Raw genomic sequence first — 22,307 nt, 5'->3', positions numbered from 1 at the left:
AAAGATTAATAAATAAGAGGTATACGTTTATTATGCTTTCGAAGATCCATCCATATACACTACCGAAGAACGGACATGTGTTGAACGTTTCGATTTTGTTTTATTCAATACGAATAAAAAAACTCATGAATAATCAAACTTTGTTTGTTCGGATATAAATTATTAATTCGTGATATAATTAAGTACAAAATATACATCTATTGAAATAAAAAACAACGTAAATAAACCCATACGAATTAGTAAAATATTATAATAATATTAAATTTGATGTGCAAATGAAAGTATTTCTTCACGTTGCAAAAATTGATTGTACCGCTCTTACTGTCAATGACAGGTGCTAAAATAGTATTGCCAATCGAAGAAAAATTACACTGAAATTAAAATAATTTCAAATCTATACATTTTTTCAATATTAATAAGGAAAAACTTATATTGTCAAGTATAATGAAAAATTACAAATGTTTTTTAATGTATAATAGAAATTCGTTTTTCGTAAAAAAAGAAAATACTGATCTTCTTATTCGACTAGTTACCGGCATTGTGACCAATCATATTGCAAGTCCACTAAAAATTGAATAAAGAAGAGCTAATATTTTGTTAGTATATTGATAAAGAAATCATGAAAGAAATTTCGAATGAACATAAATACATAACTAAGAAACGATTCAATGAAAATTGCACGAGTTTTATTAATTTTACACAAAAACGTTGTTACTAGCAAAGATTCGGTATAATGTCTATGAAATAAAAAATCATTCCTTTAACAATTATTTGTTTACAATCGTATTTATTATACAAACGAAAAAGAAGGAATAAATGTAATTCGTGGAAACAATGTTGCAAAAAATGGTGGTAAACCTGACGCAAAAGCGAATGATAACAATACAGCAGTGTGGTATAGATAGATGAATAGATGGAAACATAGGTGAATAAGAATGATAACCATGCGCGTAGAAAACATAATAGAGGACAAGAAAGGAACAAGATATGGCTGGKTCTGAAGAAACGTATAAAATGCTTCTACGAAGGCATAGAGGAACGTTAATCAATAAAAATAGACATCTTATCGGTTAATCGGAAATATATCCATTTCCAAGTAGTGGGAGATAAAATTAAGTAGTTGAGAAGAAGAAAGCAACTCGAACGGTTTATATGCTCGTATTGTAAGAAAAGATAAAGGATAGAAGAATGAACAAAAAAGAACGGAAGAAGAAATATTAAAAAAGAAAAAAAAAGAAACAAGAAAGAGAAAAAATTAAAATAGAACACATTTGAAGCATATGAAATTTTTAAAGCGAACAATTGGCCGGCCTGCAGGGATTTGGCAGTTGCCCCAAGATGGCGGACTCGGTTGGCGTGCAACGGGCACGATCTGAAAAGTATCGAGAACGCGAGAAATTCGTGATCCTGTGTTAAACCGGGAGTACCAAGGACACTCATAGAAAGAAGAATATTCGGTGAGAAGAAGGGATCGCTCAGACACGAGAGGTAGGAAGATTATCAGTGACATAAGTGCGAGTTTTCTTTGCGCGGCACAGGCCGAAAAGCCGCGCCTATCTATCACACGCATTGCCAAGGTGCGCGCCCGATATCTTCGTGCTTTTCTCTCTCTCTCTCTCTCTCTCTCTCTCTAAATTTCTCTTTCTTTTATTTTTAATTTTTATTTTTCTCTTTACATCTTTCTTTCTCTCTCTCTTTCTTTCTCTCTTTCAATTTCTCAATTTCTCAATTTTTCATTTTCAATTTCTCAGCTGATTCATTTTATTTGACACATCTCAGATCTTCTCCCTCCGAATGTCCCGGACGTATTTTTATCCTTAACAATTGTATGAAAAAGACCATCTCTTTCCCTTTCTTGCTCTTTTTCTCTTTTTTTCTTTCTTTCTCTTCCTCCCCCTTTCTCTCCCTCCTTCTCTCTCTCTCTCTCTCTCTCTCTTTCTTTCTTTCTCTCTCTTTCTTTCTCATTGACGTTACAACCCTCGATAACGTTTCCTCTTTAAATACACAAATGTCGCGTTTGAAATGAAATTAATACGATGAGGTGATTTTAAGATAATGGCCAAGAGATAAAAGAGTTATGTATATAATACAGTACTTGCTCGACGTTCTGCGCAAGGTAGATGCAGAAGAGAGACAAACCCTCGGTTTCTGTCGCTTGTCATCATCATAATGCATTTTCGCTCTCATGTCGTATCATGGAATATAAACCGATATTATGTATAAGGATGAAAATTTATGTTTCTCCCTAGAGAGAACCCCCTAACATACTTTATTTTCATAAACGTTATTAGATAACCGGTTAAATTTCGGATAGATTTTGTTTTTTATCGTGTTTGAGGGAGAACATGAAAAAATGGGAAAGATAACGGACGATCTATTATGTGTATATGTGCATTTCTGTGTATATATATATGTGCACGTTAGTGTTACGTATGCGTTTAAGTATGCTGTTCACCACCTTTTCTCGCTCGAATAGTGTGTGCATTCAGCGACTGATACGGGTAAAAGAAGAACTAAAAACGCGTTAGGGGAAACATTGTCCTTTTCCGCAATTTATTCTAACGCAGTCTACGCTTGTATAAAACGTTTATCCCTTCATTTTATTAAAACGTGTAAATCTAAAAAAAAAAAAAAAAAAAACAAAGGGAGAATACGATGTGTAGCAGCTAAGCAATAGATACCAACGTATGATTTTTTTTCTTAATAAATAATTCTTTATACTTTCTATACACTAAATTATTTCTCTGAAGCTTTCATTTTGAATTTCTCAGTGACAGAGTCAAAAAAAGATGATTTTTTTTACATTTATTAATTATTGTTTATCAATTGTGGTTCTATATAGATAGGTAAATAAATAATAAAATAATCTGTATATATAGGATAATTGAATAATTAGATTCATTAAATATTTTTTGTTACAATATTCTTGCAGAGTATGAAAAAATGAATAAAAATGATCTGTTTATCGTTTTAAGAATTTATTCTAACTATTCATATCTAAAGATAAATTATTGTATCCACTTTGAATATTTAAAAATGTGTACATGATGTTTATTTGTGTTGTTTGCGTAAAGACGAAGGTAGAGGAAATTTCAATTCTTATTTCCTTAATTTTTTTTAAACAAAATGCGAGTGTTAAAAGGGTTTCAGCAACCCATTAATAAAGATCATTTAAAATCAAATGTGATAGCAAAATGTACAAAAGACTTTCGAAATTGTGACAATTTGCGTTAATTTAAAAAAAAAAAACATTCGAATTGATACATTTTTAAATAAATTATGAGCATTACAAAAAAAACTACTAAAAAAAATTCATATTTTGCGAACGGCTTAATAAAAAATTCGAATAAGATTTGAGCTAAATCAATAATGTCATTTTTTACATTAGAGGTTGAGTGGATTGTCTCGCGTACGTTTTTTTTTTCGAAGGAGCCTAATATAACGACTTAAACATTATCATATAATAAATTCATGCATATTAATTTAATTACATTCTTTTTTTCTTATTTTTTAAATTCTCAACCATCAAAATTAATTAATGGAGAGGAGTATATGACGTAAACTTTTAAACATTGAATGAGATAAATAGTCGAAAGTGCATTAATGCATTCGACGAATCATCTTAAAGTAAAAATTTTCTCAGAAAATTCGATTATTGATTTAAATATATTAACCTGCCAATTATATCGAAATTTCAAAGAAAATAAAGAGGTTTTTTTTTTCCTTCTCAAGATTACAGTTTATATTACCAATCGCGAGTTAAAAAGGTGAAAAAAAAATAACACAATCCTTTTAAACGTAAAATAAAATCAATCAATTAATATTTTAAACTATTTCTTGTTTTTTTCTCTTCACTTTTTAATAATTTTTTATTTCTATTTAATGTTCCGAAAAAAAATACAAAATAAATTCTTACATCCAATGAAAGCGATAACGCTTATTTAATTTTCTTTTTTTGTCATTTTTTTTCCTTAGTTCTCTAAGGATATTATTATTCAGAATTGGTAAATAAAACGATGTGATACGAGGTAGTAGTGTAGGTGAATCAATACAAGGAAGAAGTGCGTTATTTTCGCGTTATAAAGTGCGCGAGCAATGGGCATCAAGAATTCACCTTTCACAATTTTTCTCCTATTATTTTCTCAGTTTCGAACTTGTTCAAATATAATCATATATAATCTTTGGAAAAAAAAAAAAACAAATAAAAAAAATTAAATTTATTTTCTTCTTAGTAAAAATAAAAAAATATGATTTAGTACCTATTCATTTCAATATTATGATTGGATCGAAAGAATAATTTATTTGTTACAATATTTATATACTGTGTGTGAATTATTTTTCAGATATTATTTAAAGAATACGTCGACAAAATTTTTCAGCAGTATTAAACTTAAAAAATATATAATACTTACTTTAAATAATAATACTAAATCATATAATCTTAAGAGAAATATATTTGCATTTATTAAATGGGGGTTTTATTGAAACATTTGAAATAACATTGAGAAATTGCTTTATAAGTGTTATAATACGTTATGATTTTCTTTTGGTATAATTTCGAATTATTTTTCTTTTAAATTTTTTGTAAATTTGTTTTATAGATTTTCCTTATATGGAATTTTCTGATTTTATATATTTTTTAGTTGACTACGAAGTTTCTCATTGATTGGAGCATGTTATAATATATCAAAGAATTTTGTTTTTCGCAAAGGAAACAATCAATTGTTGTCGAAATGTTATAATATAATCCACATTGTATTTAAGGTTTGCCTAAAGTAAGAGTTTAACAAAATTAGCAAAAAAAATAACAATTATCTTACTATTTTTCTAAATAATTATAGTCTATTCTTTATTTTCATTCTTTCTCGTTTTTTTTAATAACAAATGTGATCAATTATTTAATCAAATCGATTAACAACGAGAAAACTTTATCGAATCATACAGGTGATCGTTTATGAATTTAAATGACATTTGTTTAAAAATAATTTTAACACATTGACTGTTATGGGCCAGGGATTGGATTAACAGTCAATGTGTTAAAAAATAAGAATATTTTCTGATAAAGCAAATCTTAAAACAACAACTACGTCACTTCCTCGTATTATTCTCAACATATGAATGTCATGTCGCGAGGTCTAATAGTGTTAACTGAATGACCAGTAGTGATAATTGATGATTATACGAAACGGAAAGCAAGAGAGTAGGAAACTGAGGACCTTGATAAGACAAAGAATGCATTTTGGTACATTGGCCTAAAGGAATTTTTTTTATTAGGAATATACAATGTATTTCTGAGATTTAAATAATTTAATATAATAGAATTAATCGATATTGAATAATCGATTTTAAAAAGATTTATTTTTTATACAATTATTAAATAAGTGATAATACGTGGAAAAACTATTTTAACATAAATTATTTAATAGTAAATAAAGACTGCGATTCTAGTAAATGTTAACAAAATTCACACTGTTGAACCTCGAGTTAAAGTACATTCTTTTAAAGTACACTTTTAAAGTAAAATAATAAATACATAACGTGATTCAAAAATTGAATAGAAACAAAGCTTCAGGAATTGATTAACTAGTCGGTGAATTGTATAAATACGCAGTAAAAGCAATAACAACGGTATGAAAAAAAGAAACTCTATCGAAATAATCGAACGAGTCAATAATTATTTGTATCTTTAAAAAAGAGGAAACAAAACTGATTGCAATAACTACCAGGGAATCTATTTGTTGTCTATATGTTAAAAAATCTTTACAGTTCTATTAAATAAACTTATATTTAATATGAAATCATTGGTGGTTACCAGTATGGATTTTATCGCAATATAAATCAATCAACAACCAATAAAATATTTACAATTAGGCAAGTCCTTGAAAATAAATAAGAATATATGGAAAGAACGATAAGATGCATAATCATGATATTAAACATCCCAAAAATTTAGTTAAATTAACACAAATTTATATTATAATTAATGAAAATGTCGAAAAAAAATAAAAATAAGAGATAATTTATCGGAGTTTTTCGAAATCCTTGATATCTTGAAACGGGAAGACGTTGTTTTGACATTATCTTTTAATCTAGTCCTGAAATATGCATTGTAGTTTGTATTGGAAAAGAAACAAGACGTTACGTCGAATGAGATTATAAAACCTGTACTTTTTACGATTAATATATATGTAATTACAGCTAAAGGAAAAATATTAATTAAAACAAATGCAAAAATACTAATTAATGCAGTAAAAGAGGTAGGCCTTGAAATGATTTCTGTCATAGGTTCATTTCATCGAAGTCTTTTAAAAAGCGAAGGATATTAATATATATGGTTACGAATTGTTTACGAATAGAACGAAAATTAAAATTAACATAAGAGTAACCAATGTAATGTATGAACGGGTTAAATTATTTAAATTCTTTTGTACAAATATTACGAAAGATAACAAAATGGAGATTAAAAAGAGATTGAAACGTATGTTTTTATGTCGTAAACGTGTTATTTAAATCACGTTTTTTATCGCGCAATACGTATCTATAAAAATCATAACTATGAGGCAATAATGATACCGATAATAATATATGATTGTATGTCTCTCAAACTTAGTGTCTTTAAAAACAAAGTATTAAGAAAGATTTTTGGCAGAAAAAAGGATGCATGCAATCAGCGGAGATTTCAGGAAATTACATATTTTCGAGATAGCGAAATTATATGACGTTCTAGACATCGTAAGAATAGTCAAAACACGATAGTTACAATGAACGGCACAAGTACAAAGTTATTCAATTGTGGATTTTCTTTATTTTTTTTCTCGATTCGTGTAGGCTTTCTTGTTTGCTTGAGACAAAGTAATATAACACTATTATGCAAATTATTTTTCTTCTTTTAAAAAACTTAAACAACATAACTTATCTACGCCATGTTTTGAAATTTATAAAAAGACAAAAAAATGTAGTCAATTAAATTTTGAATTAAACGTAAAATATAAGTCAATGTAAAATTTGAATATTTCTTTACAAAATGTAAACTTAATAATATTGTAATTATCGTTTTCGTTATTTTTTCTTTTTTTTTTTGTCTGTTTTCTTATCACCAAAATCAAAGATATTATGTGTAAATATGTCTAATTGAAAATTGTATAAGATTAAGAAAACGATTCCTTTGGACTAAGTAATTCCAAGAAAATTGTGTTAAGTAATTAATCATGCTCTAATAAGCAATTATATGCACGCGTAACTCATTCTAATTGTCTTCATATTTCTTTTTCTTTTAAAAACCTTATGAATAACGAAATTTTTCACGTTAACTTAAAATTACGACTAGTAGTGAAAATCCAACGAGATAATTTTTTTCTTGATGATAACAAAAAAAAAAAAAAAAAGACAGTAAAATTTTGTTCTCTATGAAATATGTCACTGAAAATTTCACTAGATTTTCGAACGTTTTGATTTTAACTATGACGAGTTCACGTCACTTTTTTTTTTATTATTAGCAGCTAAAGCGTTGTTTCTTATATAATATAAAATAAATGCAAATTTTATTTGTTATTATCATTACATTAGTATTACTATTATTTGCTTTAAGATAATCGTCACATCTTGCATATGAAATTTTTTCATGACGTTTCTCTCGTTGTTTAATGATAAGTGAAAATTGTTTGCGCATTATCATCGTTTGCACAATATAATTAGTAAATTTGTTAACCATTTCTTATGAATATGCATATCATTCTAATTGGTAAAGAAATATAAATATTCGAAGGAAAAATCCGTATAACAGAAAATCACTTCACGTAGTTTGATAAAAATTAATAATAAGAATTAAAAATATTAAACATGAAAACAATTGTAATGCATTAATAAATGAACATTACAATCTTAACCTTGAATAATTTCTATATTAATACTGTCCAACACATGAAGAGTTGGGTCCAATAATTATTGAAAGAAGGAAGCCACAGTATATATAAAAGAGGCGCCTAAAATATGTTTAGATTTATTTGAACATACAAGTATAGCAATCTAAAAAAGATTAATTCTAACAATATATATATATTTTTTTTTTAAATAAAAGTTTCTTATATAAAAAATATAAAATCTATTTGAAAATAGAATATAACACGTTAATGAAGATAATATATGTATGTTATTATATTTATCATATTTATCCTATTCCAGATGTATAAAGACATAATGAGATTTTTATTGAAATAAAACTAAAGTCGGTGGTAATTTACTTGATTATAAAATTCATCGTGATATACTTAATTTACAGTAACATATTAACGTGATTCGTTAAATAAATTATTAATAAGTGACTCTCTGAAATAGAAGGGAATGCTATGAGCTCTTTTATTTTAATTAAAGTCACTTTGGATACTTACTTACTTTTTGTTATATGTATATATGTTTCTAATGGTACTATAATAAAAATGAAAATAAATAAAAGAAATAATAGCTCGTCACAATATAACATAGATGCCTGTACCGTATTTTCTCTACCTCGATGTAGTTTTGCTATTTATAGATTAGAGGAAGACAAATAGAAATAGATCTCGCGGTCAGGGAGCAAGATTATTGGATAGAAGGCAAAGGTTTGATACTGTTCTCAGATATCGAGCGCTGATATTTTCGCCCACAAGCAATATTACAATTAAAATAATGAAAATTTTATCATCCAAATTTTGATATTACATTCTTATTTCTTATTTGAAATAAAACTTCTCGTATCTTCATGCCAATGCTAATTATCCCATGCTTTTTTCTCTATGCATTTTTATTGCAAGTAACGCAAACTAATCTTCGTTATTTAAAAAAGACATAAATAAGACAAAATTGTTTTTAATCATTTAATGATTCTATATTACAAATATTTGTATTGAAAAAATATTAGGTTTAATTTTCAATTGGAGAACCGTAATAAGAAATAATAATGTTTTTCATTGATTTATCTTAACACATTGAGTGTTACGCGAATCTATAACAAAATTTCCGTTAGAATACACACACTGAATGTTAATAAAGAAACAGTTGAATCTTAGTCACCGGTGATTGACACGGTTTCAACGGAAAGTTCAGTGTCAGTTACCGATGATTAACGTGGCATTCAAAGTGTTAAAAAAAATAATGAACTAAAAAGGAGACAACAATCGGTCATCACTTTGAACACCTGTAGTTTATGTAATTAATTACAATTTTTTAACGACAGTAATGTTTATATTAGAATTCGAATGTGTTGTAATTATTTTTAAGTATAACTATCCTGAGAATAATTGATCATGCAGATCATTTTTAATCATATTTTTCATACTCTATAAGAATACTGAAAAAAACATATACAATTGCATTTAAAAATACAAACTTTGATTTTGAATTTGGAATCCTTTTAAAAGAATGACCTTAAAAAATTTTTTGTTTCTTATTACATTTGTCTCTTAAAATAGTGTTACTTCGTACTCAGAAATTTTTCTATACGAAGACACGTAGATACGTGATAGATAGATAGATAGATAGATAAAAAATAGATAAAAAGTAGATAGTAACGAAGATATTTTTGTGTTTTCTTTATCGTGAATCACCATGTGATTAGAATTCAAATAAGAATCAAAATCACCTTTTGATGAAAATGACCCTTTTAATTAAATTTCCTTAACACGTTGACTGCCGTGTAGGTCACCGGTGACCTCAACACAACTTCTTTTTCTTCTTCTTCTTTTTGTAAGGACTTCGTCATTAGAACAAATATCGATACTGATGAATTTTTTAAATAATACCATTGTTTTTATAAAAGTTTGAAGAAAATAATGACATGTAAAACATGAAAAAAAATAATTTTATAATTAGAAGGAAAAATGCAATCTTCATTATCAGAATATTTCATTGAATACGTCGCTAACTTCATCCCAAAATCGAGAATTAAGATATTTTTCGTGTTATAATACTTATTTGTATAACACCATTTAATTTACAACACAAGTAATCAATAAAAGTTCTATTGCTAATTTCCTGTAATATTTTATAGAATTTTTTTGCAGTGGTGAACTAGAAGCAGTCATTTGATTGGACAAATCAATTATAGATTTCTATAAATTATGGTATAATAGCTACTATTTTTGATTAGTTTGAAGCAATTGATAATCACGAAAATAATCTCCAGTGCTTTGAAAATCACCTCTTCGGTGTTTATAAATAATGTATTAAACATAATTATACGACTCGTTCTATTAACTGTAAAATAAATTCCAATAAAATATGCATAATATAATAAATTAATATAGACATGGCAGACAACTCATGTGAAAGATGCACGAGGCAATTAAAAAATTAATAATGAGCTTAACACCAAAATAATAAAATTATGTATCTCTCTGTCGAACAATAAATAATATTTTTGTTTGTATAAATTTAATCGATTTGCCAAATGAAATGAGTCAATTAAAGTTTCCACAGCCGCGCGTATGAATAAAATTCAAGATGATATTTGAAAAATGTTTAATTTGACATTTTTATTTTCATTTTTCAATCTTTTGTGATTCTTTTTTTCTTTTTCTTTTTTTTTTTTTTTAAATTATAAATAAACTTGACATTGCATATGTTATATATATTTAATAAATTATCGAACTGTAATTATACATCAACAAAAAACGAAAACAGAAGAAAATTGTATTATTGATGAGATATTAGAATGAATAGCGTGGTGGGGAAATCTTTCCATTCTATCAGCCAACAGGTATAAGGAACTCCACCTAGATTCCATGTAGCTCAGTTGAGTGTCGTTGTCCGACCTGTCTTTCTCTTACTTTATTTCCTTAACTTGGTATAGTGATATATTATTTCAAAAATTAAGAAATTCAGAGAAATACATAAGAAACAATATTTTTTTCTTTATATTCAGAAACCAGTGGAAGAGAGAGAAGAAAAGAACAATTTGTTTTTTTCAATTGAAAATGATTATCATATTTTCAATAAAACAATCTTGAAAATCAACATAGAAGTATACGAAGAAAAGAATGGGGTAAGCTAGGATGCATATTACAATAGTTCATTGGCCTCCGTTTAATTCTCTTCGTCATTGGTCACGGTATCATTAACATCGTTAAAACATTGTATCAGTTTTATCGTATTATAAAAAACGTACTCGTTATTTGAATAATAATAATAAGAGATAGAAAAAGAACAAGATTTTTTCGACTAACTAACAAAACCGATTAAAATAGATTATTTTACGTGTAGTGATTATCAGAACTTTAACTTGAGTTTTCCGATAAAGATTAGTTATAAAATTCTTCTAACATATTTTTCGATATAATATTAGATGTTTTTGTGATAATTTCTTTATACAATTAAAAACATAACAAACAATTATTAACAAAAGTATTTCAGATATTTAGAAGAAGTTGTTTTTTTTTTTTTTTATATTTACATTTCATATTAAAATCTAAATGTCTGTGCAACTATTAATCTTTAAACAAATGAACTTTAACAAAAATATATATTTTAATATAGAATGAAATTTTAATCAATTGGATATAGTGAATAAAAAATATTATCTTTTATTTAGAAATGATTAATGTATATTTTATACGGTATTAGATATGTCTACTTTTTTATAGTAAAGTATCCAAATGTGTTTAATCCGTTCTTATATTCAAAATAGTTTTTTATTATTTAAATATCATGTTTTTTTATCAGAATATTATCAATGGTATTATTTTGAGCAGATGATTTTATTTTTAGCAGAAAAACAGTAGATTTACACTGAGCAATCAATTTTATCGTATTAATGGATGAAATAATTAATATGAACATCTTTCGATATTTGTATACATATATGTGCCGATAATTATAACAATGGACTAATTGTGATTAACAAAAATTAACAAAAAAAAATCATTTTATGATTTATTTTATAATATATAAATAATTATATGTATATAAAATAAATAATAAAAATTGTTTTTTTTTTTATTTTTCTTCTTTTGACATAATCCACTTTCATATAATTATCGATACAATTATGATTTTCTAATACAACATGAAAGTATTCCAATTGATATTAAATTCTTGCATCGCGTGTATTTATCGAATGCATACATTTTCTAACTCAATCTTTATGCTATACTGCAAATGGTGTTTAGAAAGTTACTGATGTATGGAATTCCGTACCATAAATGTACAAATATTACTTCTCTTAGTTTTTCTCTATCAACTTGAGTTTTTTTTAATGATCAAAATATAGTAAGATTAGAAAAATAAAGAATATGGTTTAGATAAAAAATTAATATATCGACAAATGCATTATTATTGTTTCATTAAGTGTTATATAGCGAATAACTATAGTTTACCATGGATACCAAGATTTATCCATCAATTGAATTTGTCGAGTTTTTAGAAACTCCTCTGTTCTCTTAATTATTTTCGCATATATTCGAGAATTTAAAGGCTCGTTAATCACAAAATATATTTACAGGATAAACTTTAAAGTGTGTTTATATTTTCTGTTAAGAATATATTTGAATAGGACGATCAAATTAGTAAATATTCATTAATAAAATAAATGAATTAGACAGTTTGTAAATCAATAAAATTTAGTTTCTCCTGATGGATATCTTTCAGAACATCTACTTGGCCACGCGCCAAAAACAGATGTTACATATATTAAACTCATCAATGATGATGATTATGTATATATCTTCAGTCTTTAAAAAACCAACTAGAAATTCAATCTGGAATTATAATTACATAGTAAAAAAATGATAAATCTCATATATATATCAATAAAAAGTTAATATGTTTAATTGTAGATGATAAGTTTTGATAATTTAATTATGAAAATACAGTGTGAACAAAGTAGTTCACAAATACTATTAGGAAAAAATCAAGATATTGGTGTTCAACTTGTTAAATGTAATTATATATTGAATCCTGCTTTATTTAATATCATTCAACAAAAACAAATTAAATTTCTGACTAATCACTTTTCTAAGTAATTAATTATTTTCTCTATTTTTCCTTCATATTTAAACTATATGTTTCAATTAAATAAATAAGTATATGTTAGTGATAAAAATTATTAATTTTATATATAAAAAAAAAAAAAAGAAAAAAACAAACTGAAATCAATCATTTAATTACAGTTTAATTGAATATTACTATACAGCAACATAAACTCTCTGTTTGGTGAATATACTTCTCATCGCTTCATTTCAACGACACAATTTAAGTATACACTTTTTAAAGAGGTTACCACAATTTAACCGTTTAATAGAGAAAATTAGATTTTGTTGCCGTAAGAACGAAAATGAAATAATATAATCATGAAAGAAAGAGAAAAAAATAATGGAAATATAAGAATATTAATAATAATAAATGTGTGTGTGGTAAATTGAAGATGGTGTCGATGGAAAATAAAGAAAAGAAAGAAGGTGAAAATGAGTCAGTTATTCGGTTGCTATCAATGTCGTCGCATAACGGGGTTTTCATGTAACGGGGTCGACCGACGATTCCTCTCCTCTTTTTTCCTCCATGTTTTTCCTTTTTCTTTTCGTTATGTGTGTGCGCGCGCCCACACGTGCAAGTGTGCATCTAAAGGAGGTGGCATCCGATGACCACTTCGAAGCCGGAACACTGACCTAGAATACCTTCAAATTCTTTCCTCGTTCTCTGCATCATTGTAAGCTTCATTGTAATCATCCTCTATTTAAAATTTTTCCTACGTCTACCTACGTCTACTTTTCTTTCTTTCTCTACCTCTCTCTTTTTTTCTTTCTTTTTTTCTTTCTCTTTTGACATAACGTATTCTCGTAGAATATCATTCTTGACCTAACGCACTACTACGCTGACTAGTACTTGGAACTTTCTAATTTCTTTGATTTATTGTTTAAGGGGTCATTATAATCAAACGTCATAAAAATAAGAATATTTTTATTTGTTCTTCTTCATCAGTGAAAATCACGTTTTAGTAATCTGGAATTTTATTATGCCTCTTATTATTATATTTTTTTATTTATAGAAAATAATATTTTTCAAATGAAAATAATTGCTTTTAATATGATATCTGTTGAAAGCTTTTTATTACTCGCGTGAACGATTTTTGTTCAATTTTTACAGAATAATTTAGCAAATTTATTGAACAAATTATTACGAATGTGTCTTTTGATACTTCCATTTAATGCTATCGTTAGATTTTTGTTATATATGTATCTTGACATTAGTTATAATTATACAATGAATTCATTTACATGTGTACATTGATTCTTTTTATACAGAGATATTTTCTACGAAATTTATTGTTCCTAGAAATTTCTTGCAGAAATCTTGAATCATTCTGTTTTATAACCATGTCAAAAATGTATATTTTGCAAAGTTACATGGATATTAGGTAGCAAAAGATAAATTTACAAAAATCGGAATCTTCTAATGTGGTTTAATTAAATGAAAATCAAAAATGTCTATAAAATCTTCGTTATATCATCTTGTTAATTATGTAACTATGTATCATTCATCTGTCTTAAGAAGAAGTTTTTATTTTGCTCTCACTTTCATCTCTTTATTTTACATATTAAAGATTTATAAATGGGGCTAGAACAAAGTAAGATAAATACGATTGTTACATTCCTTTCGATAAGATTTCTTTTTTCATTTTTTCCATTTATTCAAATCTATTCGATTCTATGAAGAAAACAAATTTAAGAAAAGTAATTTTATCAGAGCGATGTCTTATTATAAAGTCCTTTGAACGTACTCGTGATATACGTATAGCCGATGCTTCCTTTCCAACAACCGAATAATTACATATGGTACATAAGAACGGTAATATTCCGCTTTCAATGCATCGCGTGTTTATGTTCTCTATTCTAATTTTATCTATTTGCGTGCGTGCTGTCTATACTTATGTACATCAATTCTTTTTTAGCACGTTCATTCAGTTTTTTAATCTCTGAATATAAAATAGAAAAGAATAAACAAGAAAAAAAAGTATAAATTTCTTATATCAATGTATGTTGTTTCTTACATCCAATGAATCATTCTATAGAAATATATACAATTCAATGTATTTGTCATAAAATCGTAACAAAGTTTGCTATATATCTATCAAGAAATATTCTTTTTCTTACCCAAGAGAAAAGAAATTTCGAATTTTGTGTTAAGTTACAAATGCGTTTTTTATTATGTAATAGAAAATTGAAAATTTGTGCATAAATATAATAAAATCAATTAATCAGTATTATCTCTATGATCGATTAGTATACTCGTTATGCGAAAAAAGTAGTTACAATTTACTGATTACATTGCAATTTTAATAAAAACTTATATATATATTCGTATAAATGAAAAAGAAATATAAATTATTATAATATTTTATATAGTATTATATATAGTATATATTATTACTGCAGGCATTGTATATATTGCTCGGTTAATCTATAGAATGTCTAGAGAGTTTTGGTCAATAAAATGTGCTTCAGTTGGCTGTGTTATTGTCTAAACACTTCTAAATAAGGCACAGTTTATAAATTTACCAAAATATTCTGGGCATTCTATAGAATCCACATTTCTCCACATTAGCCATAACATGAACATATGTTATCATATATGACGTTATAACATACTTATATAACGTTGCCATTAATGAAACAGTCCGATGGATTCTTTGGATTCTATTGAATACAAGGACACAAGAGAAGCCCTTTAATAGATAGAGTATGAGAAATCTCGTAAAATAGTATCATCAGAGAAGTATAAATCGGATAGGATAGAAAAAAAAAGAGAGATAGAGAAATGTATGGTAATTATGATGTTGGACTTATTATTAATCAAAAAATTGAATAAGTTGATTTTATGATGTATTTTATATATATATACAAATTATTTATATTATAAAATAAAATTNTTCTCCACCAGTTTGTCCTCCACCCTCGAGTCTCCCTCTCTTTCTCTCCTACGCACGCACACACTTTCTATATATATATATATTTCTCTATTTCTTTTTCTTATTTAGTTTCAATGGAGAGAGTTAAGCTTATTTCATTAACTTTAAATTGAAATTATTTATAAGATTTCGTTAAAAATTCTGTTTTATAAATGCAGAAAAAGGAAGCAAGGCAAATGTTGCTAAAGAAAAAATGGAAAATCTCCTTGATCGGTCGGCTAACAATAAGTTTATACATCTTCTGTAAAAAGAAATATACATTTTTTCCATAGAAATATCTACATAATGATAACTTTCTTGATCTTCTTCGAGATAAAATAAAACCATATGATTAAAAGCAAAAAAAAAAAACACAAAAGAGAAATAAATAATTTTTAACTTTTTTTTTTTTTATTTTTATATCAGACTTATCTAATCAATTATATGTATCATTTTTTTTTGCATGAGAACAACGCTACAAACAGACTTGTTGTTCAACCTAATATTTTGTTTTTTTTCCTTTTAGGAATAAAATTGTACTTGTAAAAGGTACGAAATGAGTTCAGTAATTGTGACCGCTTCGCATTATCCCTTTGGAAAATCTTGGGAAAGTAAATACATGTGCCAGCCTATGCCGCATCACTTATTTCAGAGTACGTTTTCTCGTATCTAAGAAAATAATCTAAAAAAAAATCAGCGTTAGAATAGACGAATAAAAAAGAAACAAACAGGAAAAATCTATTTTAATCGGTTGAAAGTGAAAAAAGTCAACAAAACAAAACCAAAGCAGACTAAAGAAAAACATTAATAGGTAAAACGAGAAAAAAAAGGAATAAAATTAATAAAATTATAAAATTAAAAGGATAAAGTAAGAAAGACATGGCCACGATGGCTGGTAGTGAATACACATCCGTCAAGGATTTCTATAGAGATCGTTCAATCTTTATAACTGGTGGTACCGGTTTCATGGGCAAAGTCCTTGTTGAGAAGCTGCTACGTTCATGTCCGGGTATAAAAAATATTTATTTGCTCATGAGGCCAAAAAATGGACAAGATGTGCAGCAAAGGTTGCAAGAACTCCTCGATGTACCGGTAAGATTGTATTCTTTACTAATTCTAACTATTCTAACGCTTAACGCATAATTGTTTATGCGTTCATTAATATTCTTCGAGATATTATTTCTTTGATTGAATATAAATATTAACAATAGTATTAGAAAGTCATGAAACTTACTGGTTCCAAAATTTGTTCGATTCTCGGCATTCTTGCTAAATCCAGTTTTTCCCAAGTCACAGCCTATATCAAATTCTAACAAATACTCTTTGCGAAATAGCCAATAATTTGTTTGCAAGGGTTAGGTAAAAATATTTAATATTTCGTCCTGCATCCTATCCCTATTAGAAAATTGCAACTCCCCAGGGCGCCGAGCCGCATACTTTGGGAACCACTGATGTAACTCGTTAACGATTGCTTTGAAAATTTGAAAAATTATATGTTTTCTCACAAAAGAAAATAACAATAATAATAATGATCTTATTCTTAATTATTTTTTCAACAGTTATTTGAAAAGCTACGACGTAGTTTCCCTCGTGCGCTTTCAAAAATCGTGCCTGTAGCAGGAGATGTTACGGAACAAGATCTCGGCATCTCGGAAACGGATAGACAGACACTGATACAATGCGTATCGATCGTCTTTCATTCGGCCGCCACCGTAAAATTCGACGAGGCCTTGAAACTTTCGGTCACTATAAATATATTAGGTACCCAACGTCTTATTCAATTGTGCCATCGAATGCACAAGTTGGAGGTAAGAATTGTGTTTTCATTTGTTTAAAAAAATTAACTCAAATATTAAGCCAAATAAGTATAAATAAAATACGTGTAATGTAATATACAATTGAATAGAAATAGAAAAGAAAGGCAAATGAAGTTGCTAATTGCAGGCTCTCATTCATGTGTCAACGGCATACTGCAACTGCGATCGGAAGGATGTAGCTGAGGAAATATATCCACTTGCGAAAGATCCCGAACAAGTGATCTCTTGGACCAAGTCAATGGACGACGAGATGATCGATGAATTAACACCGAAATTGATCGCTAATCGACCAAATACTTATACTTTTACCAAAGCTTTAGCGGAAAAAATGCTTCAAGGAGAAAGTGGTTCTCTACCTGTCGCGATTGTTAGACCATCGATTGTGTTATCAGCCTTAAAAGAACCTGTCGCTGGTTGGATAGAAAATTGGAATGGCCCTACTGGGATCATTGCGGCAGCTGGTCAAGGCTTCTTTAGGTAGAAATTATACAGATTAAACGAATAATTTAAAATACGTATCAAGCAAAAAATACTCATGACTAATCATGCCTATTTATCTTTATTTTTAGAACAATGTTATGTCATGAGAATAAAGTAGCTGATCTAATTCCAGTCGATATAGTGATCAACTTAATGATATGCGCTGCGTGGAAAACTGCGACACAACATACAGGCACCATCACTATTTATAATTGTTGTTCTGGTCAACAGAATCCTATCACTTGGAAACAATTTGTTGATTTATCCTTCAAATACAGTCGGATGCATCCAGTAAACAATGCGTTTTGGTATCCAGGTGGTCGGTGCCGTAGTTCCGCACTTTTAAATAAAGCGTGCGTAATCTTCCAGCACATGCTACCTGCTCACACTTTAGATCTTTTAGCTCGTCTGAAGGGCTCACGACCTATAATGGTTCATATACAGGCGAAGCTTTCCAAAGCCACTAAATGCTTGGAATACTTCAGTACGAATCAGTGGAACTTTAGGGATTCTAATGTGAGGAGATTAGGAGAACAACTGAGCTTAGAAGATCGGCAGACATTTATGTTCGACGTCAAACAGATTGATTGGCCGTCGTACTTGGAACATTATATATTGGGAATTAGACAGTTTATTATGAAACAGAACCCAAGCACACTGCCAGCTGCCCGCTCACATATTACAAAGTAAATAATATAGTCAGCCTCTAACGGATCTGCTTTGCTTTCTATTAAAGTAGCTAATCTTCATCTCTTTTACGTGTGTTTCAGATTATATTGGCTTCACAAAGCAGTACAGTTTGGAATGCTGTTGATAGTACTACATGTTCTGCTGTTACATAGATCTATGGCCCGTTCTGCCTCTTATTCGCTCTTGTCTATCATACTCCGTATGTGCCGCATGATTGTTTGACGGCTCAGAACTCCGGCCAACGAATGTGATAAACACAAAACAAAGCAGAAGCTAATCATAGAGCATAATTTAAAGGTGCGAATTGTTCTTCGACCATATTGCTCAGCCTCCCCGACGATAAAGCGCTATCTTTGCTCCCATGAGTTGGCCTTTTCGACATTTCTATTTGTTCGTAAATATTAGTAATGACTAGGAATTATTTAATAAAGAGTGTCGGTTACCGAGCTATGAAAGAACAAGGTACGAAATATGTGAATGTTCCCACAATATGGTAGATGCATAATAAGCATTCTTATGCCAATAAGAACGATAGATAGATAGTTATATTAACGAGAGATGTAGCCATGATTCATCGTTCTCTGTCGTGTTCTTTAATTTCTTTTTTTGATAAAAATTATACAATATCATTATCAATTAAATATAGTAAATACATGTAGAGGTACGCTATAGATTATTTTTTTATTATAATTGCTACTTTCATCGTCGTTATTATTATTTTTATCATTGTTATATTATCGTTATTATTATTACTACTACTATTACTACTGCTGCTGCTGTTGCCGCTGCTGCTAGTGTTACTACTACACTACTATTACTACTACTATTACTATTACTATGACTATTACTATGACTATTACTACTACTACTACTACTACTGCTACTCTACTACTATTACTACAACTATACCGCTACTATACTACTAATACTATTACTAGCATTGATATTGTCCAATCTCTTAAATTGTGTAATAACGGTCGACGTACATAAGTGAAAATATTTTCAAGTGAATGTAAATGATGAATATCCAGCTATATACCAATACCTCGTATAAAAAAAAGCATCGTAAAAATACGATTCATTATTAATATTGATGCTTAACGGAACAACGTCAATTCTGAAAGAATATCATACAAGAGCAACAACAATAACAACAACGACGATGACATTCACTTATCATTAAATTAGACATCCTTAGCGTAGCTTTTCGTGCGTAGTACACCCCGATGATTCAGCTACAAAAAAGAAACAAATATAATTTATGGTAGATCATATGGGGAACACGCATTCGTCATGTTTTTATATGGTCGGTATCTGACATTCTTTTATTTAACTCTGTGACGTAAGATACCTAGGTAGATATTTTGCTACATCCATATGACGTAAAGTGATAACACGTCGTAAGGCATCGTCGCTATGATTTAGAATAATTCTTAGAAAAAAAAATCCTTGAGTCCTCCGTAATGCATTGGCGCATACGATGAATTATAACGATATAAAATGGCGATATACGCATATATAGCAAAATGATAAACATAACTTACGTATATATATATACATATGGAAGCTAGCGTATTACGTCTTTTCAAGAACTGCCAGAGTTTTGCTGGAAAATCTTGGCAAAATTAATGCATCTTATTAAAAAGAAGGAGAAAACAAAAAGGGAAAACATAATTAATGGCAGCTTTGAGAGATGTTCTTTTTAAAAAGAATGTGCGTGCTAAATAGAAATGTTAATAAAATATCTCTACGTATCTTACAAATTTTGTCACGATATAAACATTTGGTAAAAGGAGGAAAAATGGAGGAGAATAAAACAAACAGGAAAATAATTAAAGAAAGAAAGAAAGCAAGAGAAAAACGTAAACGAAAATAGAAATTTTGAAGGCATCGGCAACTTTTTACGTCTATCTTCCATTTATCTTCGTAAATGTGAATCGTAAAGAAAAAGAACAAATAAAATTAATAGATTTATAGTAGAAATACAAACGTAACAGAAGTGCAATATACATAAATATTTATTATTTATCGATCTTGATATTTATATTATTATTATCATTATTATATTAACTCTTATGATGATTATTTAATAAGAAAAAGACGACTTTCTATATAACAGCTTCCTACATTTGGGCGTACTCGTTAGATTCATTCATGTTCTTGTATTTATGAATCCGCAAAACCCTAGTGTAATACTATTTCGCTTTAGATGATAAATAGATTTTATTTCTTATTCAGCATTGCGGTATATATAATTTTCATTACTCCCTTAGTATTTTTTTTTTAAAAAGAACAATGACACACACACACAGGTCTGTTCGAAAAAAAAAAATAAAAATTTATTTGAATCGTTATTGCGATTTCATAGAATGATATACAAATATGTCGAACGTAAACGTTTTAAATAAATTACTAAAAGGAAAGTCCAAAGGATTTAAATAGTCAGACATTTTTTAAGGAGTTGTTATATATCCACTAATTGCTTTTATGCTCTTATTAAACAGAAATAAAGAATGAAATTAATAGATACGATTATGCCAATAATTATGTTAAGCGTTAAAAACATCATTATCGCAGTTTTCGGCGTATTATTTAATTAATGATTTTTTTTTTTTTATCTTGTCCTCCGAGTTATGTATTTAAATTAGTATTTATACGATAGCAATCGTAACTTAACAATTCTGTATCACGCGTTGCCTGTGCCTTTAAGATAATTTAATCTCTGTATTGAATTTGATTTAATACATTCGAGATCGGTAACGTAATCCTACGTCAAAATTAAGTATTATATTTTAATTATTAATTTATTTAATTTCGTTTAATTGTTTACCGTTTATTTCGATTATATTTTCTTATTAAACTAGTTAAATTGTAGTATTATTTTTTAATTCAATATATTTTATATTTCGAGTAATATTATGTATTGATATCTAGTTTAATATCTCGCCCAAACAACACCGGTCACGAATGTGTTAATAATCCTAGGAATAAAAAAGAAATAATAATAATAATATTATTAATTATAATATAAATAATAATATAAATAATAATAATAACACAATAATAATATTTAAAAAAGAAAAAAAACAAAACCAAAGAGATAGAAAGAAAAGCAATTTGTTATCTAACAAGAGCACCTTCATCATTAGCAACCTTAGATTTTTTTCAAACTTTGTATACTTGTAGTGGTCCATGAGAAATATACATTGCATCTGTTAAAATTTGTTAATGGTCAACAATTTGCGGAAAAAAGTGTGGGGTAGAAATTTCGCAACGATTCTTATTTTTACTTATATCTTTTGCTTCAGTAGCAGGTATGGCGGAAAGAATTTTTTCCTTGATTTTTTTTTATTATTCCTTATTTTCGTTACTGTAAACAGTAGTATGTTTAATTCACTTTATTTCTT

At 27.9% G+C, this 22,307-nt stretch overlaps 1 protein-coding gene across 1 annotated transcript; it reads left to right on the top strand.

Moving 5' to 3' along the window:
• Positions 1-876: 876 nt before the first annotated feature.
• On the top strand, positions 877-21,137 carry LOC106789071 (putative fatty acyl-CoA reductase CG5065). The gene is made up of 6 exons (XM_014752909.1): positions 877-1,488; positions 16,440-17,005; positions 17,473-17,721; positions 17,858-18,207; positions 18,300-18,896; positions 18,981-21,137. The coding sequence occupies exons 2-6, from the start codon at positions 16,793-16,795 to the stop codon at positions 19,120-19,122; spliced, it is 1,551 nt and encodes a 516-aa protein (XP_014608395.1). The 5' UTR covers positions 877-1,488; positions 16,440-16,792; the 3' UTR covers positions 19,123-21,137.
• Positions 21,138-22,307: the final 1,170 nt, after the last annotated feature.

The sequence above is a fragment of the Polistes canadensis genome, unplaced genomic scaffold (genome assembly GCF_001313835.1).
Source record: "Polistes canadensis isolate GaletaPanama2010 unplaced genomic scaffold, ASM131383v1 scaffold_6, whole genome shotgun sequence".
Taxonomy (NCBI): Eukaryota; Metazoa; Arthropoda; class Insecta; order Hymenoptera; family Vespidae; genus Polistes; species Polistes canadensis.
This window is presented reverse-complemented; position numbering and strand designations above follow the sequence as displayed.